The sequence below is a fragment of the Phycodurus eques genome, chromosome 10 (assembly GCF_024500275.1).
Source record: "Phycodurus eques isolate BA_2022a chromosome 10, UOR_Pequ_1.1, whole genome shotgun sequence".
NCBI lineage: Eukaryota > Metazoa > Chordata > Actinopteri > Syngnathiformes > Syngnathidae > Phycodurus > Phycodurus eques.
In genome coordinates, this window is record NC_084534.1 from 28,420,462 (window position 1) to 28,446,383 (window position 25,922).

Sequence of the window (25,922 nt, forward strand, 5' to 3'; positions counted from 1 at the left end):
TGTTAAAATGTTGCTGTACTTGGCAACAACTCACGGGACCAAAAACATGACTCCAGGAGGAATTAAAAAAAAAATATATATATATATATATATATATATGGATCAGCCTTTAAAAAAAGTTTGCTTTAATTGTTCACAGAAAATGCCAGTTTCCATTTCAAAAGTCAGTTATGACACGACCTCGTCAGGAAATGTTTGAAAAAGTGGATGGGTGATGTACGATTACGTTTAATTTTACTTACATGTAAATGAATTTATTTCTAATTTAAAAAAAATATACAATATACTGTAGGTTTTTTTTCTGTAAAAGGCAATCATTTCAATAACTACTGTATTTCTGTGTGTTTTAATGAGGGCTTGACCAATTGATCGGCCGGCCGATTTAATCGGCAAATTTTAGCCCTTTTCAAATTAGCAAAAATTGGCAGATTCTCCCCCCCCCCTCAAATTACAACAATTAAAAAAAAAAAAAAAAGCCAATTTTTCTGATCTAAAAACTTACGGACAAAGTATTGTAAAACAATGAAATGTTCTGCCTGTAATTCACATCTTTGTAAGTGTTAAGGGACCAAAAAGAAGTCATTTTATTCACTATATATTTTTCAAATGAATCTGCCAATTAATCAGTTATCTGAATCAGCATCAGTGTTAAAGTAGTTTTAATTCTTACAATGCTTTATTTATTTTTTTTCAACATTACTAGTAAAATAATTGACATTTTTACATTGGTTTATAAAAAGAAAAGAAAAACAGCTCAACCGATCACTTTTGACACCCGCAAATCCGGTGAGACTTGAGCTCAGTGAGCATCTAGTCGATTTATTCCAACAATTGTTTTTAAAATTTTGCTATGACGAAGACCATACGTAGTTAACCACCAAACGACAAAATCATTTTCCCAAGTGTCCTCAAAGGGTGAGTACATTAATTTTATTTTACTTTGTCATACAGCATGCAGATTATTTTTGCATTCCCATTATTTCCTACAGACAATTTTTGTCGGAAAGTGAAGGCCCACTTCGCCGACTTCTTGAGCGGTTCCGACTTATCGCTCGCTGTCCAACAAATAATTTTTGTAGGTGGTGTTATAAAACAGTACAAAAAGTGCTTGTAAAAGTTGTGTTAGTGGTGGTGTTCCTTTTGGGTACTCGTCGGGGTTACGTGTCTCCCGGCAGCAGCGGCGACGACTCGGACGCGGCGAAGCTCCGGGGCGGCCGGTCGTACAGGTGGCGGCACTGCACGTCCGCTTCGGCTCGGAGGTTAATTTTCTGCGGGGAACAACGGAAACGTGAGGGGAAACGCCGGGCGGAGACGAGAGCGAGGGCGCCTACCTGGAAGTCTCGTATGAACGTCAAGAAGAAGCTGATGAAGGAAAACGCCAGCGACCACTCGCACAGCGTGCTGATGATGTGAGCCGTGTAGCCCTGCGCACACGCACGTTTCCACCGAAATCCTCTCATATTTGGGGCATATTTTCCTTACAATTGGTCAATTTGAATTTGATTGATTCGGTGTAAATAAAACAATTTTATTTCATGAAATAAATACATTGTAATTAATAATCCAATAAAAAAAAAATGATTGCACTAAATTTTACACAAAAAGATTTGTTTAAATTCGATATAATTAAATCAATTTAATGACAAGCAATAAGCATTGACAATTATCTTAGTCAAATAAAAAAACTGTAGACTTATTTTATTAATTGGTTGGTTAAGCAAACTATCAAAATTAAAAAATGAGCCTGAAACTTAATTAAACGATTGGCTAAATCATTATAATTATAAACAACAACATAAAACTGAGCATGACAAATTATACTTAAAAGTCCACTAAACCCTTTTACATTTTGTATTATTATATAAAATAATTGGTAAATTAGGCTGAAATGTATGGCCTATATTATTATTTCAATAAAAACAAACAATTTTACATTTGAGCAACATTTTAGAACGCCATCCACCCACCCACCGTCTCTCCGGGCGTCCAGTGCAGCTTGCGGGCGACGTCCACTCCGGGCAGGCTGCTGTACATGACGACGGACGACACGAACACTGAGAGGCGGAGCTTAAGGCAAACGGCGGCAGGAAGACCTCCGCCGAGGCACGAGCGTCCATCCATTCATCGTCTAACGTCTTTCACTACCTACAGTGGACCCCCGCCATTAGCGCCCAACCGCGAATAATTGACACCCATTAGAATTTCCTTGGGGTTTTCTTTTTAAACCCCAAAAATAAGTGGGGATCTACCATAGGTCAAGGTAAAATGGGAACAAATTTGGAGAAAACCAATCCACGCACAGGTGGCGAAGTGCGCATATGCAGGGGCCACTGTACGTGTGTTCCACGTGTGATGGTCCCTTTGAAGGATACTGGCGACGATGCTCGCGAGGGTCCAGAGCGCCAGGGCGAGGCGGACGTGGAAGACCCTCCTGCTGTGCACGCGGGGCTGCATGCGGTGCGACAGCAGCGTCTGCGCCAGGATGTACACAGCGCCCACGCCCAACGTCAGCACGGCGCCCAGCAGGTGAACCCAGAACAGCGTCGTTTTCTGCGCACACGCAAATGCACGAATACGGCGGCGCCTCGAGATACGAATGACCGCACGATGGTTTTGCTTTGACTTGCGAGCGCAGACTTGAGAACTCATAAGCAGAAGTTTGGAAAATGTTGGAGATTTTTTTTTCAAAGAGGCTTCAAGCTGTTTAATGCCGCTCCTACTTTCCATTCAACATAAAACAGAGAATTGCACAACCAAAGAAATGACCCGCTAGCTTCATGCTAATTAGCGTCTATGTTGCAGTGCTTTATCCCTTTCAGCAACGGATTTAACATAAACAGACAGATGACATAGCAGTTATCACAGTCACATATAATAACAAAACAATATTAGTGCTGTAGTGATGAGGTGGAGGAGTTGGCCATTATTATGACACGCCCACTGCAATATAATGGGCTGGCTGCATCCCGAGGGATTCATAACACCTCAATGAACACAATATCTGTATGTCTGTCTTATACTGCCCCCAGGTGGCGAAGGCAGGCAGATTCAATTCATGTAATGTGCCAAAAACGCTTCAATTCTTTTTCATTCGACCTAATTACAGTGTATCATTACTGTATGTTTTTCTAAACAGAGTGAGCCCTCGTTAAAATACATGTTTTGGGGAACGCTGGAACAGCTAAATGGCATTTCCATTCCCTCCCACGGGAAAATACCAGTATATCACGTTACCGTGCTTAAGTACACGATTCAGTTGTCTGTACTTTACTCGAGTATTTCTTTCCTAAAGATCCACGAGCGTCGTAGAGTGCACTAGTGATGATGGAACTACTTACTTGGAAGTTGGCCACCACGCACATGCCCATGGAGCTGAAGAGGCCCAGCAGCAGCCCCAAGCGGTTCAGTCTGGAGACGCTCCGGCCGCCGTCGGCGTCATCGGCGCCCGTCAGCGCCTCCACTTGTTTGTAGCGCACGTACACGGTGGCCATGCCTGAACAGAAGACGCGCGACGACACGATCGAGAGCTGCCGCTTTTCCTCATTGAAACCCGTGGAAATGCCATTCATCCGTCGCAGTCCCCCCAAAAACACCATCGTCATTTTTTGTCAAGTCTTTTTTAGTAAGACAGATAACACGTGAAAGGGAGGGAGGGGGAAACAAAGGGTTGTGTCTTTGTTTTTGCGTTACCTAAAAAGGCCGACACATCCAGCATGATGCCAAACACGCACCTCTCCGGTGCCATCGTTCCCGTGTCGCTGGAAACAAAGCGCAAGAGACTTCCTTCATTACAAGTCGAAACTGTAGAGCTCGGACCGGCGCTCTACATTCATGTCACTGTCAACAAATGTCAAATCCAATTTGATGATTTGAAAACTAACTATAGCGCCCAGATGAAGTCCTGGTCGCATTTTTTTTTTGGTCACAACACCAGAACGAGAGCACGCCGCCGCATTCTGGCTAGCGCGTTTTAGCGACCGCTTTTCCCGAGAGGGCGTGACCTTTTTTTGAAAGCGAGAGCTACTTCTCGGCTACTGATTCATGCCAAGGAATGGCTACTAGTTTCATATCCGCTCCTGAGGCTCCTTCAAGTTCAACTTCACATTATTCACACCACGGCTGCAAATAAAGATCATTTCCGTAATAGATGGAATTGACATTCTTTTTTGCCATGACTTTATTAGGATTTAGTTACTGGTTTGGTCTGAAAGTCGGCAAAAATGTCGATCGCTGTTTTCCAAAGTAAAAGCAGATGTTTGCAATTATCTTATTTTGAGTCTGCTTTCATGGATGATGACTGAAATTTGAGAATATTTCCCGTTGAAGGGCTGAAATCAGAGGATTTGGACAATTATAAGTTAAACAATGAATCACTTCTCAAAGTAATTGTCGATTATTGGAGGATCGATCAGTTGTGACTCCTCTAATAGCTTAAGTCTGCCCCCTGGTGGCCAATGCAAGGCACCACTGTACACGGTGCACATAGAATGCAAGACTTGACTCGGCTGAAAGCGGGCACCTGATGTAGGGCACCAGAGGGTCCACGTGCCTCAGGACCACCGCCGTGACGTAGGCCAAGACGAAGGCCGCCGCCGTCCAGACCGCCAGGAGGGCGGGCAGGAAGCTCAGGCCCTGCTGGAACCACCACATCGCTTCCTCCTGCGCTCCTTTGGGTCCTGTCAGTGTCGACAACCGCAAACGCATTTGTCATACTGTTCAGTTTGCACCAATCGTCCTTCAACCTATTCAACTGTTGCGGTCATTCACACCTGCGGGCAATTTAGAGCCTTCAATGAACCTACCAGCGCATGTTTTTGGGATGTGGGAGGAAACCGGAGTGCCCGGAGAAAAGCCACGCAGGCACGGGGAGAACAGGGATTTGAACCCCGGTCCCCACAATTGTGAGGCGGATGTGCTAACCAGTCGTCCTGTGAATTTTTGTCCTTTTTAAAAAAAAAAAAAAAAAAAAAAAAAAGTGTGACATCTTGTAACATTCAATTTTAAAAAATGTGCTATGTTGTAATACGCTAATTTGTTGCCAATCCTTGATGATGATGCAATCCGATGTTGACCTGCAGCATATTAGTTTTAGCACATTTTTTCATAAACGCAATGTGGAGTGGGCCCCCTCTTCCTTCCATTTCATTAATTCTTCTGGAAATAATCTACAGAAAAATCTAACAAAATTACAAGTAGTAATAGAAGAAATGTGAAGAATTAAACTGTGTTTTCCACTGTTGAAAACCTGATGAACTATATTGTTGTATTTTTTTTTTTTTTAAACTTTCAGTTTATTCTTTGAATAATTTCATATTTTTTCATCTTTGTGGTATTGTTTGAAAACAACATGAGAGACCTTCATAAACGATGCCTGACAATTTATTAGCACTTTGTTTTTTTAAATCAAGAATCATCACACTATTCAAATCAGCACGGTAGACTCCAACACTCAAAATAATGAACATAGTTCAATTATGACCTCTCTGACAGTGCTCATGATAAATTTGTGCAGTATTAAATATCTTCTGCGTATACGTGTGCGCGCCTAATAAGTCATGTGACGTCATACACATTGGGCCATGACTAATTAGTGGGCGCAGTTAAAAAACGAGATCATGAGACTTCCGTGACAAATCAAGAAGCTACTGAATCATCGTATCATTCTTTTATTAGAGTGAGAGAAAAAATGTCTGATGGCCTGTCAAATAATCGAGAGGGAAAAAGTCGAAACGAAAGTTCAACGGTCAAGGGAAGACACATAATTGCCACACTCCACAGAACAATCTGTTCATTTAAGACCGTCAAACTACATTAAGTCCATTATAATCATATTTATATCGTTTCTGAATCGGGCGGAGAAGCAGACGCGACCCGGCGAACTTTTCAGCACCGCTAACGTTCATAATAAATCACTTTCGCTTTTGCTCGCAGACAGTCGTCGTGTTTTCGCGTCTTTAATCTACGACATGTCCAATTTCCTAATGACACTCACGTCACTCAAGCGAGTCAAATCGTCCACAGCAATCGGCGCAGCTCATTTCAAACGCAAACTTTGGTGCAGTTTATGCTGGAGCGTCAATTCAGACTTGACTCTTTTTCTTTTGTGTCGGATTGTTTCAAAGCAAACGACGCCAAACAGGAAGCATTCGCTTCAGTCGTGGTTGAGCCAACGCGCATGCGCGCCGCCGAACAAGCGTTTTGCGCATGCGCCAATCCCTCACAAATGTCTACGGTACGCCTTTGGAGACGAAATATACGAAAACTCTTTTCACTTTGTTTCAATTCCCACGAAAAACAGTTGTTGTTCGATACTCAACGATTTCGTAAAGAGAAGTAAAAGAAAGCGTCAAATCTTATTACATTTGCCTTTGATGGAAATTGTTTTACTTCTAGAACGTAAGTGTTTTTTATGGCCTATTTGTTCCTTTACATTCTATAGGGAGCCTTCCTTGGTGTACTTTACAATGTTCTCTGGCTTCCCCCAAAATTCATTTTAGACTGCAAATTGTCTACAGTTGTGAATGAAATGGTGACTGGCTGTTTGTCAATTTGCGCTCACGAGCGGCAAGTCGGCAGGCCCGATTGGACTCTGCAGCCGGGATCGAGTCCAGCTCACCCTTGACCCCTAATGAGGACAAGTGCTACGGATGAAATAAAAGCTGACGGGTAATGCCTGCGGTTTTCCCTCGTGACCACTGAGATGCAATAAATGAGACAATGGCTGTGTTTCCCTTTCAAAACTACTTTATTGATATATTGAAAAAACACTAAAGATTCACAAATTCCCACACTTGAGCGTCGAGGGCAACAACTCCAGCCAGCTCACTCCCAGTGTCGCGCCACCGCGAAATGTCGTACAAAACGTCAACAGACAGCACACTTGATGAATACGAGATTACACTTCAGATTGTACGGACCGATCAGGCACTTTTACTTCGCTCTCTCCTTTTTTTTTTTTTTTAGATCTAATGTGGAAAATATAACAAAAACACACTTCTGGAATTGTCCATTTGTGGAGTGTACAGCTTCGTATAGAGTTTTCTTTAAACAAACAAGACAGTTGTGTACAAAGACGTATTAAAGCCTATACTAAAAACAGAAGGAAAAAAAAAAAAAAAAGCATAATGGTGGAATGTAATAAGAATAAGGTCAAATGTTTTTGTTTAGACAAGTTGAACTTTTTCAAGAAAAAATGTAAGTTAAGTTGCTGCATGTTAACGTTTTTTCGATAAATCTTAAAGGTTTATTTTTCCAGGGGTAAAAAAAATATTTTTTTTCCCCTCCCCAGGATAAAAGGTAGTATTTTATGAAAAATGATGTACTTTCAGGAAAACATCCAGATGTTTTTACAAAGGTTATTTTTTCAATAATTTTTGGGGAGAAAAAAGTCTTACTGTCTCTTGCAAGTTGACAAGTTGACTATTCCGACTTGCATTTATTTCCTGGTCAGCGTGGCCCAAATACTCCTCGGTAGTTGGGACACGAGGCGCTTCCTTAGCGTGAAATTGCGAATGACTTTTGAACCGGACAAAGCAAACAAAACAAATGAGGGGGGGGGGGAATAAAAAAAAAAAAAAAAAAAAAAAAGTGAAATGTTGGATTGCGTGTGGGCTGCGGAGAACAGTCGGCATCGCAAACACAAAATGGATCAACACAGCCACCCGGTCGTGGATTCCCGTCTGTGCGAGCCACCTGGCGTCAAGTTGACGATGGTACACGTTTTGCGTATTGAACATCTGATGCGTCGGAAGGAAGACGCATCACTCGGACCCCTTGGAAAAGTTTGCATCGGCGGTCGCCTTCACTCCGCCTTGTCCTTCCTCTTGGCGGCGAAGGGCACCTTGTTGGCCACCGCGGAGCCCACCGAGGACACGCCACCCGCCACGGCCGACACGCCGCCCTTCACGAGGCCCACGCCGGCGGCGGGCACGGCGGTCACGGCCGACTTGGTGATCTCCAGGCTCTTGCCGCCCACCCAGGCCACGCCGCCCACGGCCGCGCCCACCACGCCCTTGGTGACGTTGAAAAGGCCGCCGGTGACCCGCCACACCGCGCCGGGCTGCGCCGCCGTCGCGTGGTCCTTGGACGAGTCTGCCGAGCCACAGAAAGCAAACACGGGAATGAAGCGGCGTCGCCAAAAAGGAAAAAAACAATTAAAATACAATACCCCCAACAAACACTTGCGACAAAACTTACTGGTGTTTGTTTGTTCTCTCTGTTGGATTATGTAAAAATTTGGCTGGGGGTTAGAAATTAGCCACTGGCAGGGGGGGGGCTACACGAGCCAAATATTGTACTCAAGTAAGAGTACACTTACTTGACAAGAAGATGACGCAAGTCAAAGTCAAAAGTAGTCCTCCAAATAATTACTCGCTGAAAAAGTACTGAGTCACTTCTGATTTGTGTGTTTAAAATGAGCATGAACCTCAAATAAATAAAAGTAACTGAAAAAATATGAATGTGCAAATTCAGATATTGCTGAACCGTATGACTAAATCTAAAACATAAAATCTTTATGAAATACATTAAGGCAAATTCAACTCCCCCAAAAAAATAGTCTGGTACTATATTGTTGGCACTTGTTAAACGGCGCCATAATGTAGCGAAGCAGGCAGATTACAAAAACAGGAAAGTACGTTTTTGTGTTGCCAAAGAATTTTGACAGAAATCTTTTTCCACCATGAATGCAAAATAGAATTCGTACAACTCAACTGATTTTTTTTGGGTATATTTCTGAGAAATAATCTTGAATATGACTGACTTGGACTTGAACTCGCTGAACTCGCTGCCAGGTCACCATTGCACAAGAGATGTTCTGTTTTAACTGCGCTTTTACAGGGTTAAATCAAGTTTGAATCAAATCAATTAAAATAAATCTGGTGGCACAAGGATGTACTCCCTCTTATAACTGGCATGTGGATGTGTTCAGAAGTAACGCATCCCATTCAAAATCATGTCCCGCACACAGCTGCCACCATTTTACTTTTGAGGAAATCAACAACATGCATGCATGCATGCATATGGCCTTCAAGAAACATTATTTGCTTTATCCCCTAAAATGACTGAACGAAGAAGCTGTTTGCTGACCGGACTTCTTGATAAAAGGGTGTGCGTGAGAGAAAGAACAAGATGCATGTTTTACAGTTACTTGTGACCGTAAAATAGTGCTAATGTTGCCAAAACAATTGCAAGGTGTTTTCTCAAGTTACAATTTTGGCCAGCGACAAAACTACGCTGCACGTTAAAGCTGTTGCTTTTCGTCGTCCGTAACGTAAACACGACCCACTTTGATTGGCCCGCGAAGCCCAATAGAAGACTTTGGGTGCGGGCATGTGACTTTCTTGTGTCGCTGGAGTAGGCGACATCGAGACAAACGTCGCCGTGGTAAGCGGGGCGGATCGGAGCAACGGCGCGCAAGTCGAAAACCAAAGTCTAAAAATGGATCGCGCACGCAATTTTTGATAAATGAAAGTAGTGAGCGGCATGTAGATGATTGTAAACAGAGTAAAAGTATCGTTTCGACTGTACAGTACGTGACTGGAAGGACGCATAGCGCATTGCTCTGTGCACGGAGTCGTGAAGAGGCGCCAAGGATTAGGTGGAACAAACCATTTTTCAGGCAAGGGGGTGGCTGGATTTTTGTTGGTCAAATATTAGCTTTTAACCAACTGTATGGCAATGCACCTTTTGAATTTAAAAAATCTAATCAATCAATCTGTAAAATTGTAGGGGCGTTCTGCTGCTCACGACTAACGGAAGAAAGAAAAGCTAAGACGCAAACTTTTTCTGGTGAAAACAGGAGAACTAATCTCTTTTGGCAGGTTTGGCCAAAAGAGATGTTGCAAAACGCAATATTTTGTGTGCGTCTTGAAAGATTAGTCAAAACGCTCGAAAACAGCTGGCTGGCAAGGAGTTAAAAACAAACAAAAAAATGGCACTTTGCGGTAGAAAAACTAAAGAAGGTCAACAAATTGTCGGTAGCCGAGCGAGTGACGTCCGGCGTCGCTCCACCGTTTGTGACCAAATTATACCAACGCGACACCGATACTATTCGCTAGCCCGCCTACTGCGTTTTGAATTGCTTGTTAGCAGTAAGATAAACAGACTTATCTAAAGTGGTTGTTTGAAAAACAACAAAGTGTAATTCTTCGTACAATTTTGAAGTACTTTCGCATTCTTCGACGAACCACATTTTGAGCGCCACAAACAGACTGAGAAATAAACATATCGCGCGCACAAGCTGCAAACGGCGACATGCGAACACGTATGGCGCCGTGTTCCGCCGGGAACGGCGGGGGCTTACCCCCTGCGGGCTCACTGCCGGCGGGCTCCGTCGGATCCGAGGCCAGGGTGGTCCCGGGCTGGGGCTCCGCGTTGACGTTATTCACATTCTGGAGGAAAATGGGATTTGGTTTGACAAACTTTATTTTTGGATGGCTGAAATCCTCATTTTACACGTTGGCCAACAGTTCTTGTAACATTTACTCTCAACGGCGTCACGGTCTTATGACACGGGCGGACTCGGCGAATGTACCCATTGCATTCTGGGTAAACCACCTTCTAAACGGTCGAGTGACTCGACAGCGCCTCTGCAGGTTGCAGCCAATTCCTGCGCGTCATTTGGACTCAAATCGTGTTGGGACTTGATTAATGAAGCATCAATTTAACATGCATCGGTTATTATGCCCATCTGTTGTATGTATGTAAACACTTGTATATTTAAAAAGTATGTCTTAGACAGAGCATTCTAAATATTTACAGGCAGTTTAGGAAGAAAAAAATATATATTTTTTCACCTCTATCGTTATATTTTAATATACTGTGTAGGTTTATTTATTTTATACAGCTATCGATGAGTGTAGCTATTTGACCATATAAATACTGTAAAAACAAAGAACAGTCAGATTGGAGGAGCCTAAAAACTAAATGGTAAAAAGACAGCAACAAATATACAGTACAAAGACTTTAAAGAACATTCTAAAGATCTGCAATTTAAAAAGGTAGCGAGGGGGGAATAATATTTGCCACGTATAAACGGTGCTATAAATAAATAAATAATAGATTTGCAGGTTCCAAAATTAAATAGTAATTTAAAAAAAAAAAAACATTCAAAGACATTGGGGGGGAAAAAGAAGACAAAAACATTCACGCACCTCTCCAAAATGTAAAAATGCGTTCATGACATACATTTAATAAAGAACAGTGTAAAGTTTTGCAGGGAGTACAAAAACCAAATGAGAAAAAAAAAAAAAGAAACAAAAAAAACAACCTCTGAAGACCTTGAAAAAGGAAAATTGCATATTCGTCACAGTAAAAAGTAAAAGTACATTGATAATCATCTAAAACGAAGAATATAAGTACGGAATGTGCGTGTTGTTACCTTGACCATTGTGCTTTTGTCACAGCGCAAACTTGAAACTTGAGACTTGAAACCAGCTTGTCGTGCAGCCTCCGACGCTCTCGAGCCCCCGGGACGAACGACGAGCTCCAAGCCGGAAGCGGCTCACCGTGGCCGGCCTGCTTTGCGCTGCTGCTCGGGCCTCTCCGGAGCTCATCAACGTGGCGCGTCAGGGCGTCTTCTCTCCCCGCAGGTTCGCTTCGCTGGCAGCGCCACGCACGGACCACCAACACCGCCGGTTCTCTTCTTCTTCTTCTTCTTCTTCTTCTTTTGCTCTTCTTCTTCGCCTTCTTTTTCTCCTCTTCCTCGCGTCTTCTTCTGCACTTCTGCCGACGTGGCGCCACGCACGTAAACACGCACGCGCACATGCACGCACGTTACTTCCGCTCAGATCCTTAACAATAAAATAGTGTCTTTCGTTGGTTGTTTTTATTAACGTTAGAATCAGTCATTTTTCGAGTTAAGTCGTGGTTGGAAAAGACATTTTAAGTAGTTTTATTGGTGTTTTGTGCAACAACAACACCAATAAAAGAAAATAATCTAAAAGAGTTCAAAAATAAGCCAACTAAACAATTGGAATCAATAGAAAACAACGAATTAACAAATTCATGTGTAGTTTCATAAATATGTAATTATTTTGCTGTTGCTTTTTTTTCTTTTTTGTTTTAAAATGACTTATGTAGACAAATTCCTTGTGTCTTGTAACATACTTGGCCAATAAATCAGATTGTGATCATGATTATGTAGACCGAAGTATTGCATATAGTTGAGTAAATTATTGTCAGAGATCAACTATCAATTTTAGCCGTTTTTCTGTTATAAAAGCAAAAAAACAAGAAAAAAGTACAATGTGCAAGAAATTCAGAATGTATCCATTTGCGAGATCAATTATTAATAGTTAATTTGAAAAGCGTAGACTTCATCCAACTGTTTGTTGACCATCCTCGGGATAAACACGGGCTTTTAATCGCAATGTCTCACATGGTTCGTTTTCAATTTAAAACCAAAAACCAAAACCAAAACATACGTAACCCATGTATAGCTGGGTTATTTGTCCATATGGAAGTGTCCTCGTCTCGGTCATATGAATGCGATGTGCCAAGACGATGTACAATGTCCACACCGAGTCCCAACTATTGCGTGTGATTGTGACTGAATTCCAAGAAGCCATAAAACAAGTCAGTGTCTACATCATGCCCAATAATCTACACAGTTGTATAACTGTATATCTGAATAATATCATGAAGAAAAAAGTAGGCGAGTTCTTTTTCCATTTTTTTTCCCAATTTGATCGGCCTTTATTGTGAAGACAGAAAGTGACTTGGGGGGCGTTGCGACTTGGTCTCCGGAAGGATCCAACTCCGGATCCTCCACATCACCCGCACTGAGCAAACGTGTTGCCTCAATCGAGGCAGTCAGAGTGAAGCCAGAAAAGTCAGACTGTGTTAAAGGTCAAGTGCAGCACGTGGATGTTGGAAGCAACTTTGAGACACGCAGACCGTGTGTGTGTGTTCTTCTCATACCCAATAAAAGAATCCATTTTGAAAGGATGTACATCTTTGGATCACTTTTATGATCTCATCGTTTCCAGCCTCACTTTTTTTTAGGATTCATGTAACATTTGGACTTGAATTTGAAATCGACATAAGTAAATTAATTTAAAGACCAAATAATAGTCATGCCATAATATTCTGAAGAAATTTCCCACTACATTAAGATACATATTTTCTAAATTTATTTATGTCATTTTATTACTATCTGATTTACTTAGTGTATCTAATATATATATATATTTCTCGTCATATGGCTACGCTCCCTCGGCATTTATGTTAAGATGTTATCAACACTGTTTGTATTTTCTAAATTGTTAAATCAAACTTTAAAAACCAACAGAAAATTCGCAATCGATGAATTAAAATGAATAAACTGGCTGTAATTAAATCATAAAGTATCAAAATGTGTCGGTCGGTCGACAGTCTCCTGTCTCCTCGATGGTTGTATTCTGTTCTGGCATATTCCTAGTCGCATTGTTTTGGGTCCTTTCTGGCCTCTCCGGAAGAATCAAGACGAAATAAAATGCGACTAAAAAGTTGACGAAATATTAATAAAGTCACATTATTTACTATCATCAGTTGCAAAGCAAAAGAGAGAAATTTGGACACAATTGGTCGCTATTTATTAGTTGCTTATGTGGTTGTATTTAGTTCAGGCATATGCTTGGTCGCATTGTTTGGGGTCCTTGCTGAAGAGTCGGCGGCGGGTCTCCCGGATCGAAACAACTGATGTGAAAATACGACTACAAATTGAAGGAAATATAATCATTAAAATCAACTTGTTCGGCCAACAATGAATCTTGAACTGCTCGGTAAATACCGAAAACTCTTACTCGTTTGACGTGAACGTCTTTCCTCGTCATTGCGATGTGTTTGTTGTGGTTAGCATGGTGAGCTAGCCTAGCAAGTTAAGTGGCGTTCAAATGACACAAATGATGAGTTTTCTGCAACTTTACAACCACTCGCCCATGATATGCTTGCTTAAATAACAGTCCTACTTGATACGAATAATGTAAACGGAGTGTGCATGGTAAGGCTAACGTTAGCCTCGCTTGTTGTTATCACATTTAAACGTTTAACAAATTAAATGTACAGTTATAATCTCAGTATTTCATATGTCAAATGCACTCCGTTAAGCCTAAATCTCTTTGGTATGCATCATCCCAAAATTTCAAGTGTGAAATTTAGGGTTTTAAAATTATTGTCCCCTCGTTTTAAAAGTTTGGTTGGCAGTGAAGGCACTTGCTGCATTTGGAAATTTTACATTGCAACTACTTTCTTTGTATATTATCCTCATTAGTTAGCGCTTTCAAATTTCATTATTTTAATGTCTATAATTGCTTTCAAATTTCAGCATGCAATACAAAGAACTGCTGTGACAATTTATCTATTAGTCATTCAATCTGCTCTAAGTGCTAGAGGACTCTGCATCATTTTGCACAATTGTCACAAACAAACAAACAAACAATTGTACCGGCATTAGCAGATAACTAGCAACCCTTTCTTGCTCAGTGACTGTTTTTGTCAATGTGTTTATGTCTCCAAAGTGTTCTCTGTCAATTGACTGTCTGTTGTCGTACTAGAGCGGCTCCAACTACCGGAGACAAATTCCTTGTTAGTTTTTTGGACATGCTTGGCAAAATAAAGATGATTCTGATTTAGCGAATATAAAGTATTTTGTCTTGATAATTTACACTTTGTAATCATCCTCTTGTGAAACTCCTTAAAGGGAACTAAACCCAAGTTGTATTAATTATTATTATTTTTTTTTGGTAAGACCACATATGTGCCACCACTAATCTAAACTCGGCATTCCGACTGGTGCTGCATTTGTGGAATAAGAATTAAACAGACTCGATCCCCTTTAATGTGTGTCCATGCTTATTATGTCCTTATTTTTCTTTCACCCCTAGAATCATTTGGGCAGAACTATCCAGAGGTAAGCCAAACACACAGACAACTATTGCAAAAATGTACGCGGTCGTAACCGAGGCTGAGCTCCCGTTTTGTTTGCGTTTGTCAGGAGGCCGATGGAACGCTGGACTGCATCAGCATGGCGCTCACCTGCACCTTCAACCGCTGGGGGACCCTCCTGGCGGTGGGCTGCAACGACGGCCGCATCGTCATCTGGGACTTCCTGACGCGCGGCATCGCCAAGATCATCAGCGCGCACATACACCCCGTCTGCTCCTTATGGTGAGGCACAAAACCACACACTAGTCCCCAGTTATTCTAGTGCCAATATAGTGTAAAAATCGTAAACCCGCTGCACACCGAGCGAGCTGACTGAAATGTTGCGCAGTGTGCGGGGTTTTGCAACTAGTTGTCATGGGTGGACCACGGTCGGCGGCTAGTTTTGCTGCGAGTCGATATTTGAAGCGCAGGTGAATGGCGTGGCAACGTCGCAGATGTGACGGCCAATCAAAAATCGTATCACATGACTTTTCACAGCCAAGATGACGTTTACGGTTACTTAGCGACGTTCAGCCGCCCGCCGTCAAGCCAATACAGTGTTTTACAATAAGAATTAAAATAGCTCTAATTTAATATGAACCTGGGGTTGAAAAAAGCAAAGCATGGAGAGTCTCTGTCACTGAAATGCATGAATGCTTTTGCAAGAAACATTACGTTTCCAGGTACAAAGTGACATCCAGCCGGCCGTTGTCAAGCGGCTAGCCAGCTGGCTCATACGGTATATACACTATATCGATACTGTGTTTCCAGATACATTTTTATTTTTGATTTGAATATTTATGTAAAGTATTTTGTATTGATGCTGTTGTTTTAAAAAATGTTTTAAAAACATAAAATTCATATTCATATACATCTGTATTTTGTAAAAATGTTTCCAATTTAAGGAACATGCTGAAATTCAAACGTAAAATAAATTGAACTATTGGTTAATTTTAGTGTCTTAGATCAATTTTAGATGAAATAAAATGCAAAGAATATGAATACATAATTTCAGAATCAGAATCATCTTTATTTGCCAAGTATGTCCAAAACACACAAGGAATTTGTCTCCGGTCGTTGGAGCCGCTCTAGTACGACAGACGGTCAATTGACAGAACACTTTGGAGACTTAAAGACATTGACAAAAAACAATTGTGCAAAAAGATGCAGAGTCCTCTAGCACTTAGAGCAGTTCGAATGACTAATATTGCAATAGTCCGGTGCTATGACCATTGTGCAAAGGGCGCTGAGACTTTTTTAAAAATTTAATAATATATGCATAAAATATATTTTTTTAGGCCAGTGCCGATATTATTTGGTACAATGAAAATTCGGAAAACTGGTTCATCGGCTGATCCATATTAAAAAAAAATATATACATAATAACTCAAAATAACTTCTTTTTGTCGTTGTAAGCAATAATCCTCGATTTCTGGCCCCCCCTAACGCTGGGATTCAGCCTTACAACAAAGCCTTCGTCGCTTGGAGAAGATGGAGGCTAAATGCTTGTCTGGACTCCTCGTCCTCCTTCCGACCCCGCGTGCTTTCTCCTTTGACTGTGGCTAAGTCCACCTGCGCGCTGTCCATATATGGTTCGGAGGTCAAATACGTCATTTCAGCTACATCATTTTAGAGCGCCATAGAGTGATCCTCGCGGGAATGTATAAGATAAATATAAAAATAAATATTGCAAAATATAGCAAGATGTCTCAGAAGCTGATAGCCTTAATCAGCATTTTGTCATCGACTCTCGTCGATGGCTTGGCTGAAAATATTATTTTTTTTTTTAGTCAAAAAGTTGTGGATTTTAGCTTTAATGTTTTATAATAATTTGTCCTGTAGTTTTTGTCAAACCTTGCAACACAGAAAAATTGACTTTTTTTGGGCCCATTTTTTTATTTAAAATTGTTTTTGTTGAATGTTTGTTTGGATGTCATTATCTTTGTCTTATGTTGTAATAATTATAAATAAAATACCTCTGTGACTGGCTTTCATGTTAAATTGTTGAACATTTAACATGTTGTACAATACAACATAAGTTTCATGTTTAAATACGTTTTGACAAAAGGGACATTTTTCCAAGAGGAAACGCTTATTTTCACATTATGTGTAAAGGAAAAAAATGTTAATTTGTAGTATTTCTGTGGAATTTAAGGAATACTTAATACTGGCACAAAACCTGCTGGGAGGGAAAAAAACAGTGAAAATGAAATGTGTCCAGTTGGAGTCGAGACGGCCACAAGCTGGTGAGCGCGTCCACGGACAACATCGTGTCACAGTGGGACGTGCTGACGGGCGACTGCGACCAGCGCTTCCGCTTCCCCTCGCCCATCCTCAAGCTGCAGTGTCACCCCAGAGACATGTAAGTATAGTTGACTACGTATCCATCCATCCATTTTCGAAGCCGCTTATCCTCACGCGGGTCGCGGGCGGGCTGAAGTCTATCCCAGCTATCTTTGGGCGACAGGCGGGATACACCCTTAACGGGTAGCCAGCCAATCGCAGGGGACATATAAACAAACAAGCATTTTCACTCACATTCACACCTACGGGCAATTGAGAGTCGCCAATCAACCGACCATGCATGTTTTTGGGATGTGAGAGGAAACCAGAGTGCCCGGAGAAAAGCCACACAGGCATCTGCCTTAGAATTGTGAGACAAATGTGCTAACCAGTCGGCCACCGTGCCGCCGAGTTGACTATCTAGTGCACTAAAAAGCATACAAATAGTTTAAAGGAGACTAACTAAATGGGAATAAGGATACGTATGTACCTAGAGTGGCCTAAACTATAAATATGTCTCTATTCTATATATACATAACCATTTTTGGTTCATGTAGGTAATTTGAAGAGAATATAAATTTTAATGGAATACATGTAAGATTTGAGACTATATATAGACGCATACTGAATTTGCAACATATTTTCATATTTTTTGTTTTTGTTTTGAAAGAAAAACAATAACAACTGGATTACAAAAAGTCCACAAAACAATCCCTTCATTGTGTTCACGAAACAGTATTTTTTTTTTTTTTAAGTCAGCTTGCATAATGCTAATACACAATGCAAAATACCATGGACGAGCTAACAAAGCTAGCATCAATGTTGCGGTAATTTTAAACCTCAAGCAACAGAAAATTTGAACACAAACTGCGCAACAACACAAAAGTAGGCTCGCTTAATGCTAACGCACAATGTAAAAGGCCATAGACGGGCTAATGAAACTAGCATCAATGTTGTGGTAGTGGTAAGCCTTTAAGCAACAGAAAATTTCATCACAAACTATGCAGCAGGACAAAAGTCCACTAGCTTAATGCTAACACACAATGCAAAACACAACGCAAAAGTAGTTGCAGATTAATTTAATATTCCACTTGTTGTCAATCGATGAATTGTTGGACCTCTAAAGTGTTTTTCGAGGCGGTACTACTTGAAATAGTGAACAGGGAGTCATTCCCAACACAACTATACACACACACTTGTTCCGTAGGGACAAAGTGTTGGTGTGTCCCATGAAGTCAGCGCCGGTGCTGCTCACCCTGTCCGACTCCAAACACGTGGTCCTGCCCGTGGACGACGACTCGGATCTGAACGTGGTGGCGGCCTTCGACAGGCGGGGCGAGTACATCTACACCGGCAACGCCAAAGGAAAGGTCAGCCAGCGGCGGCAGTACGCGTGGTTGCGTTGAAGTGTTGATTTAGACAGACTTGGTGAAAGATAAATGTGTGGGGCAGATTCTGGTGTTGAACACGAACACTCAGGACCTGGTGGCGTCATTCCGAGTGACCACTGGCACCAGCAACACGACTGCCATCAAATCCATTGAATTTGCACGCAAGGGCAGGTGAGACGACGCGTTATCAAATGACATGAAAATGTATTTTCATGTCATTTGAATTATTTCTAGTTCTGGGTTTTATGTTTATTCGAACCTGTGTTTTTGTATTTCTGTTGAAATATATATGAACACATTTTCACATTATTTTTGAAAAATATATATGAATAATATTAATAATTGTTATACTTAATCCAAATGCAAATACATTAGAAATACACAAATATGTTATTGTACAAATATAAAAATGTAAAAAAAAATGTATGCAAAGGTAGGTGGGAGGACACACCATTGGGTGTTCGAACTATTTTTTATTCTTTTTTAATTTCTAGTTGTAATTGTTTTATTGTATGTCTTTTTGTATTTTTGTTTGTTTTGTCTGTGTATTCATATATTTAGTAATAATTATAGTAACACAATTCCAATAAATAAATTATACACATTATAAATATAAAAAATAAAAATACCTAGATATATAAACAAAAAATAATATTACATATTGCAATATAATATTTTTGTGGTTATTTAGAGTTTTAAGTTTAAGCACATTTTCTTGATTGATGATTGTGAAAATGATTTGAGTTTCTTAATGATTGTAGATGGGAGAAAATACAAAAAGAAAACATTAGTAAATGTATATAATAAATAGCAACAAATAAAAGGACTAAAGGATGTATTTTAAATGAAAAATAAAAAAAAATATGTACAAAATAAAAAATTCCTTATAAAATATAATTTTAAATGCATAAAAACAATACAAATTCAATGACTAAATACACAGTAAATAAGTAAATAAAGCGTAAAATACGACAACGGAGAACCCCGGACTGTTGAACGGCTGAAGCTGCACATCGAGCAAGAATGGTAACGAATTCCACCTACAAAGCTTCAACAATTAGCGTCCCCAGTTCCCAAACGTTTATTGAATGTTGTTCAAAGAAAAGGTGACGTAACACAGCGGTAAACATGACCCCGTCCCAGCTTTTTTGGAACGTGTTACAGCCATCAAATTCGAAGTTCATGATTATTTGCTAAAAACAATCAAGTTTATCCGTATGAACATTAAATATGTCGTCTTTGTAGTGTATTCAATCAAATGTAGGTTGAACATGATTTGCAAATCATTGTATTCTGTTTTTATTTATTTTTAACACAATGTCCCAACTTCATTGGAATTGGGGTTGTACATAAATATAAGTGAAACCAAGAAGCACAATATTACCCAACAATAATGTAAAATGTAACTTTTTCAACATGGCTTTAGTTTCCTTTTCCCGCTCGTCTCACCTCGCAGTTGCTTCCTCATCAACACGGCGGACCGCATCATTCGGGTGTACGACGGCAGGGAGATCCTGACCTGCGGGCGCGACGGTGAGCCGGAACCCATGCAGAAGCTCCAAGACCTGGTCAACAGGTGCGCCCTGAACCGCCTCAACGTGACTGTTACCGTGCCAGAAGTTCCTCGGGTGACGTAAAACTGTTCTCTCTTACCGTCCGCCGCCGTTGTGTTCCCGCCGTCCAGGACTCCGTGGAAGCGCTGCTGCTTCTCCGGGGACGGCGAGTACATTGTGGCCGGCTCGGCCCGCCAGCACGCCCTTTATATCTGGGAGAAGAGCATCGGCAACCTGGTGAAGATCCTGCACGGCACCCGAGGGGAGCTGCTGCTGGACGTGGCCGTGAGGACCTCGCGGACGTTGTGTTGCTGCACAGTGTTTACACGACAGTCATGTGACCTTCCTCTCCTCCAATGTCCAGTGGCATCCCGTGCGTCCCATCATCGCCTCCATCTCAAGCGGAGTGGTGTCCATCTGGGCCCAGAACCAAGTGGTTAGTAAGGATGAAAGCGGCTCCCGCACGGCCCCGGAACGGCCGCTCGATTTGAAACGCCAAACTGTCTATCTGTCTGTTTTCCATCATCAGGAAAATTGGAGCGCTTTTGCGCCGGACTTCAAAGAGCTAGATGAGAACGTCGAGTATGAGGAGCGCGAGTCCGAGTTTGACATCGAGGACGAGGACAAGAGTGAACCGGAGCAGACGGGTACAACGCTCACCAGACCAAAAGTTTCATGCTGTCAGACCGTTTGCCACAGGTGGCCTGAAATTAAGCTGAGGTGGCCGCCTCTAAATTTGACATACTGGAAAACCCTGATAATGGCGACTACTTTTGACGGCAGTCTCCACCTGTCGCAATGCGAGCGACCGCCATCTCTGATCATATTTGCACGTGTCCCATCATTGAAACATATTGATTGATGTGTAGCTGACCGCTCTCACCGGTTCTAACTTGCGGCAGGTGCGGACGCGGCCGAGGACGAGGAGGTGGACGTCACCACGGTGGACCCCATCGTGGCTTTTTGCAGTAGGTGAGGGAGACGTCGGGGCGTCTGATTGGCCCAACGGTGTCAGCAACTTCAGTACGCATGACACCATCGTTTTGGCAGCTTCAGTGGCAACTGGATTGGCAGTCGATGGAATGCAGACGTCTGCCGAGGCCCAAATATCTCAATTTGAAGTTGTATAACCTTCATACACACCTCCTTTCATAGCTTGATGTGTTTCCCGCAGTGATGAGGAGCTGGAGGATTACAAGGCTCTGCTGTACCTTCCCATCGCCCCTGAGGTGGAAGACCCCGAGGAGAACCCCTTTGGCCCCCCGCCAGACTCCACACCCCAGGCGGGGGCCGCTGAGGAGGCGCAGGCGGGCGGTGACAAGAAGCAGCGGCCGGGGTCATCCGAGGGCGGCCCGGCCAAGAAGAAGGCACGCACTACCAACATCGAACTGCAGGGGGTGCCGGTTGATGGTAAGAAAGATGAACCACAAATCCAACCACTCAACAAAGAAATAATACCGTCCCAATCACGCCCTTCCAAGTCTCACTGTCATTGCCCACGTGAGCATTGAAGTCCCCCAGCAGAACGATGGAGTCCCCAGCGGCAGCGCTCTCCAGCACCCCCTCCGAGGACTCCAGAAAGGGTGGGTACTCTGAACTGCTGTTTGGTGCAGAGGCACAAACAACAATCAGGACCCGTCCCCCCACCCGAAGGCGGAGGGAGGCTACCCTCTCGTCCGCCGGGGTGAACCCCGACGCACGGGCGCCGAGCCGGGGGGCGATGAGTATACCCGCACCTGCTCGGTGCCGCCCACCGTGGGCAACTCCAGAATGGAAGAGAGTCCGATCCCTCTCGAGAGGACCGGTACCGCGGTACCAGAGCCCAAGCCGTGTGTGGAGGCGACATTCCACGTGCCTAGAGCCCTTGGTAGCCGGGGATCGGATCACCAAGGTCCGCCAAGGTCCCTGCCTTCGGTCACCGCCCAGCTCGCACTGCACCCAACCCCTATTGCCCCTCCCAAAGGTGGTGAGCCCATGGGAAGACTATTTTAAACCTTTTCAAAATAGTCATCGGCCAGAGTTTTGACAATTAAATGCTGATATATGCTGCAGTTCTCATAAAACAGTTAATGTTGTTAAGTGTCAGAGTCGCGCAGAATGATGTCCTCGTGCTGTTTATCCGCTACGTGGAACTCTGACTCCATTCAATCCTACGGCCCTGTCCACACGGAAACGTGTTTGTGTATCTATAGATCTTTTTTAAAAATGATTGTTTTTGATAATATTTTAACATTAAAGAGACAACCGTTCTGTTGCTAAACAAAACAGCAGTACCGTTTCAAGTCATGGTGTGAATCCTCCTCATGTGGAGTTGTGTGATTGCTTTCTCTTCCAGAGGTGCACCCCCTACTGGGCGTGAAGGGGGACGGCAAGTCAAAGAAGAAGGCGGCGGGCCGGCCCAAAGGCTCCAAAGGTAAAGACAAAGACTTCCCCTTCAGGCCCAAGCCCTACAGGGGGGGTGAGCGGCCGTCTTTCGCCATGGAGGTCCTGGGCAGCTCTGGCCCGGGAGGCGGAGGAGGAGGAGGGATGAAGGGCAGGGCAGAGGGGGGCCTGGCCACAGGTAAGCGTGCCATTGCCCCTGATGCTGACAGGCGGCGCTGTGCTGGTCCTGCTGGTCCTGCGCCACTAAGCTACGCTGATTGACAGCTCAGCCTGTCTCCCCTGTGCTGCTACCACCCCCACCCCCCCACCCCGCCCAAACAACAACAACAACAACCACCGCAATCTGCCATCGGGTCTCGAAAGCAGTGGTTCTCAAACTGGGGTCAAAGTAATACAACACAACGTAAATAATAACAACAATCAATTGTGATTGCATTTCAAAATATATGTCATGTACATATAGTACCAGCGCATACGTACACACGTGCACAAAATTGTTCGTGGAAGAAAAGCCCCCAATGGTCACTGAGATGACTTGAAACTGACAACAAGAGTAATACATCAAAGAATTACAGAAAATTAAATTGAAAGAAAAATTATAGCGTTTTCGTCTGGTTCTTGTAAAGATTACAACTTTAATTTTCTTGAAAAACTGACTTTATTCTCATAAAATTACATCTTTGTTTCCCCCCCCCCCCAAAAAAAATTAATTTATCATAACATTACGACTTTTATTTCCCTCAAAAATAGGCAACTTTTTTATTCCTCTGGCATTTAGGGCTTTTTGATATAGAATAAGAGGTGTCATTTTACAAAAATAAAGTTGTATTTTTGAAATTCACTTGTCCAAATATTACCTTTTCTTCGCTTGTTGAACTTTGACTTTAGTATTAAAACATTACCCTTTAAAAATATGACTATATTGCAACTTTCAATCCTGGCAAAATATCTTTGTTCTTGTAAAGAAAGTTTTTTCGAGACAAAATACAACTTTAATCATAACACCCCCCCCCCCCCCCCACCAACACCAAAAAATGATTTTATGAGATTTTCTCAAAAATAGGCAACGTTTTACTGTAATTCCTATGACATTTAAAGCGTACTCACGGTAGTTATGTTTAGTTGTTGTTTCTTTGGAAAACACGTCTCCCCTGAAAGGGCTTCCTGGATCCCGAAAGTTTGAGAACTCTGCCTGGTTGAAAGTCACAGTCTGAGTCACCGGACATTTCATTAATGATAATAATTCACCATCTCATGACTTCAAATGCGGGAACATTTGTCCGTCTGACTCGCTTGAAAACATAACGTTCCAGCCCATCCTGTTCCACTCCATTCCAGTAGGTGGTGGTAATGCAAGTCACAAACCGCATACTTTATCCTTGGCCCCAATGCAAGCGGACTGTGACAAAGTAAAAGCCACCCTTTTAACAGGATTTGAACCAAAACATAACTGAGCGCTTTGAATTAACACTTACAAAGGCACCATTTCAATTTGTCAATTTCATTGTTTATAGATAAAGCACAGCTACAGATAAGAAAAAAACAAAACAAAAAACACTCAGGGTTTGCCTAAGTTTGCACACCCCTGCCTTGGAAGGTGTACCTAATAAAGTGTCCAGTGAACGTTCCGTAATTACCCACATCATCCAAGTCACTGTTCTACAAGTGAAAATTATGCATTGTGTGTCCAGACTGTGGTTTTATGACTTGAAAACAAACAACAACAGCACTAATTGATGATTGGCTGCACCACTTCCCGCTTGGCCCTCCTGCTCCCCATTCCCGCCTCGCTCCTTTGGCCTTGTTAGGTGTGCTGCTCACTTCCTGTCCCTTTTGTCCTCTTCAGTTGACTAACACCATCTTAACCAACACTTTGTCTCCTTCTACATGTCAGCAACAGTAGACACAACTTGCTGCTCTTTTCACATTTGTGCACCTAAGAAGTGTTTCGCGGAAATGTATCCTTAGTCTGAAATAACATGAGTGGCGATAATTACCGTATTTCCTCAAATAGCGGCCTCCCACTCAAATAGGCGCCGTGCTCTGATTAATTGCCACACATAATGTCACACACAAGGGCTTGAAACGTCAAGGCTTGACCTTAAATAAGATAGAATGTATAGAATTAAACTGTTTTTGCCACAATTTTTGCTTTCATTCAATAGACATTGTGCTCCTCCTTCTGGTGTGCGCGCCCTGGCCACCAGGGGCCGATATAATACAGACATTCAGACACATGAAGAATTTCACAACTGACTCGGCAGTTATCAGTCAATATCAGTCGTTTTTCACCTGGAAGTCTTGTTCTGTTGTCTGTCCACGTGTTGCTCCTCCGTTTGTGTTCAAATAACCATTGCTTTGAGTGTTATAACTTATAGCGCTGTGACGCAGATGCTCCGAGTCTATCACATTTCGCATTGTTTGTTAGCATAGAGCTGAATTGACTTACAGCACAACTGTACTTCTTTGACACCAATGAATACTTTCCTGTTATCCAGGGATTTGGCGGCATTTTTTCTGGCATTTCAGGGTTTTAAAGAGTACAAAATTAGCCGCTAATAATTTTTCAGTGAAAAACAACACAACGTATAAATGAAAAGACCAACAAGCTACAAATAGGTCCATTATTTGCAAATTGCGAAACGGCAATATTATGTGTGGGATTACAGGCCGCTACATGAGCAAATCTGCTTCGCTTTGAGTCGCACTGTTTTACGGGTGCCTGACAAGTGGTGTGGCCCTCTCTGCAGGGACGCTGGTGACTCAGACGTACAAGCAGCACGACATAGGAGGCATGGACTGAGGCGACGAGACAAAGGGATGTGCAGATTCCCGCTGTCGCGTACAGACTGTGAGCAAGCAAGAAAACGTGCTCTTTCCACTCCCCGTCACAAGAGGGAAACTCCGGCCCACCAACAGTAGAGATCACGTCATCTGTACGGTTCGTCTCGTAGACAATTGTGTCCTCGGTGTGTGTGTGAGTGTGTGTGCGCGCGTGTGTGTGTGTGTGTGTGAGTGAGATGTCTTTTTTTGTTTTTATATATATTAAAACATTTTGGATTCATAAATCATCAGCAGCCGTGTGTTAAAGTTTGTCAAACTCGCCTGTCAACGAACCACCCAATTACACCCATTACAATAATTTGATAGACAATTTCCACAAGGATGTTCTGTTCAACCGGAACATAATCATTTATTCCAGGGACATATTATCCCAGGTAAATCCCAGTTCTTCCCTTTCATCATAAAACACTTACAAGGGGGCTCATCCCCCGCGAGGACAAACATTACTCATCGATCATATGATCAGTTGGACGTTTCAACTTCGGGATTATGACAAAGAAAGAAAAAAAAGAAAAACATGGAAGATCCGTCCGTACACAAGACCGTGACCAATCAGAGAGGAGTG

General features: G+C 42.4%; 3 protein-coding genes across 5 annotated transcripts; 1 reads left to right on the forward strand and 2 right to left on the reverse strand.

Annotated features, from left to right (window-relative positions):
* Positions 1 to 890: 890 nt before the first annotated feature.
* On the reverse strand, positions 891 to 6,182 carry dram2b (DNA-damage regulated autophagy modulator 2b). 2 transcript variants are annotated; one of them, XM_061687970.1, is made up of 8 exons: positions 5,993 to 6,182; positions 4,520 to 4,676; positions 3,691 to 3,758; positions 3,339 to 3,493; positions 2,373 to 2,472; positions 1,972 to 2,054; positions 1,332 to 1,424; positions 891 to 1,268 (listed from the first exon to the last, which is right to left on the reverse strand). In XM_061687970.1, exons 2-8 carry the CDS (start codon positions 4,648 to 4,650, stop codon positions 1,158 to 1,160), a joined length of 741 nt encoding a protein of 246 aa, XP_061543954.1. In that variant the 5' UTR covers positions 4,651 to 4,676; positions 5,993 to 6,182; the 3' UTR covers positions 891 to 1,157. The 2 variants fall into 2 exon arrangements, with proteins under 2 accessions (XP_061543954.1, XP_061543953.1); XM_061687969.1 differs by having other exon boundaries at positions 2,373 to 2,550.
* Positions 6,183 to 6,732: 550 nt separating this feature from the next.
* zgc:153675 (uncharacterized protein LOC768179 homolog) lies at positions 6,733 to 11,747 on the reverse strand. The gene is made up of 3 exons (XM_061687744.1): positions 11,381 to 11,747; positions 10,304 to 10,391; positions 6,733 to 8,091 (listed from the first exon to the last, which is right to left on the reverse strand). The coding sequence occupies exons 1-3, from the start codon at positions 11,387 to 11,389 to the stop codon at positions 7,802 to 7,804; spliced, it is 387 nt and encodes a 128-aa protein (XP_061543728.1). The 5' UTR covers positions 11,390 to 11,747; the 3' UTR covers positions 6,733 to 7,801.
* A 1,895-nt stretch (positions 11,748 to 13,642) lies between these two features.
* On the forward strand, positions 13,643 to 25,581 carry rbbp5 (retinoblastoma binding protein 5). Of its 2 annotated transcripts, none has more exons than XM_061688743.1 (14): positions 13,643 to 13,763; positions 14,865 to 14,890; positions 14,975 to 15,147; positions 17,126 to 17,266; positions 18,395 to 18,557; positions 18,640 to 18,749; positions 20,035 to 20,154; positions 20,263 to 20,416; positions 20,496 to 20,567; positions 20,661 to 20,778; positions 21,034 to 21,103; positions 21,306 to 21,541; positions 22,467 to 22,691; positions 25,264 to 25,581. In XM_061688743.1, exons 1-14 carry the CDS (start codon positions 13,745 to 13,747, stop codon positions 25,314 to 25,316), a joined length of 1,680 nt encoding a protein of 559 aa, XP_061544727.1. In that variant the 5' UTR covers positions 13,643 to 13,744; the 3' UTR covers positions 25,317 to 25,581. The 2 variants fall into 2 exon arrangements, with proteins under 2 accessions (XP_061544727.1, XP_061544728.1); XM_061688744.1 differs by having other exon boundaries at positions 22,467 to 22,544.
* Positions 25,582 to 25,922: the final 341 nt, after the last annotated feature.

Bases quoted from the DNA above. Each gene is read 5' to 3' on its own strand.
- dram2b (XM_061687969.1), bottom strand. From the start codon at position 4,650: ATGTGGTGGTTCCAGCAGGGCCTGAGCTTCCTGCCCGCCCTCCTGGCG. The intron at 3,494-3,690 runs GTAACGCAAAAA...TCTTCTGTTCAG, and splicing joins GGATGTGTCGGCCTTTTTAG to GCATGGCCACCGTGTACGTG. The intron at 1,425-1,971 runs GTGGGTGGGTGG...GCGTGTGCGCAG, and splicing joins ACTGGACGCCCGGAGAGACG to GGCTACACGGCTCACATCAT.
- zgc:153675 (XM_061687744.1), bottom strand. The intron at 8,092-10,303 runs GTAAGCCCCCGC...GTGGCTCGGCAG, and splicing joins CGGCAGTGAGCCCGCAGGGG to ACTCGTCCAAGGACCACGCG.
- rbbp5 (XM_061688743.1), top strand. The intron at 14,891-14,974 runs GTAAGCCAAACA...TGCGTTTGTCAG, and splicing joins TTGGGCAGAACTATCCAGAG to GAGGCCGATGGAACGCTGGA. The intron at 18,750-20,034 runs GTGAGACGACGC...CTCACCTCGCAG, and splicing joins GAATTTGCACGCAAGGGCAG to TTGCTTCCTCATCAACACGG.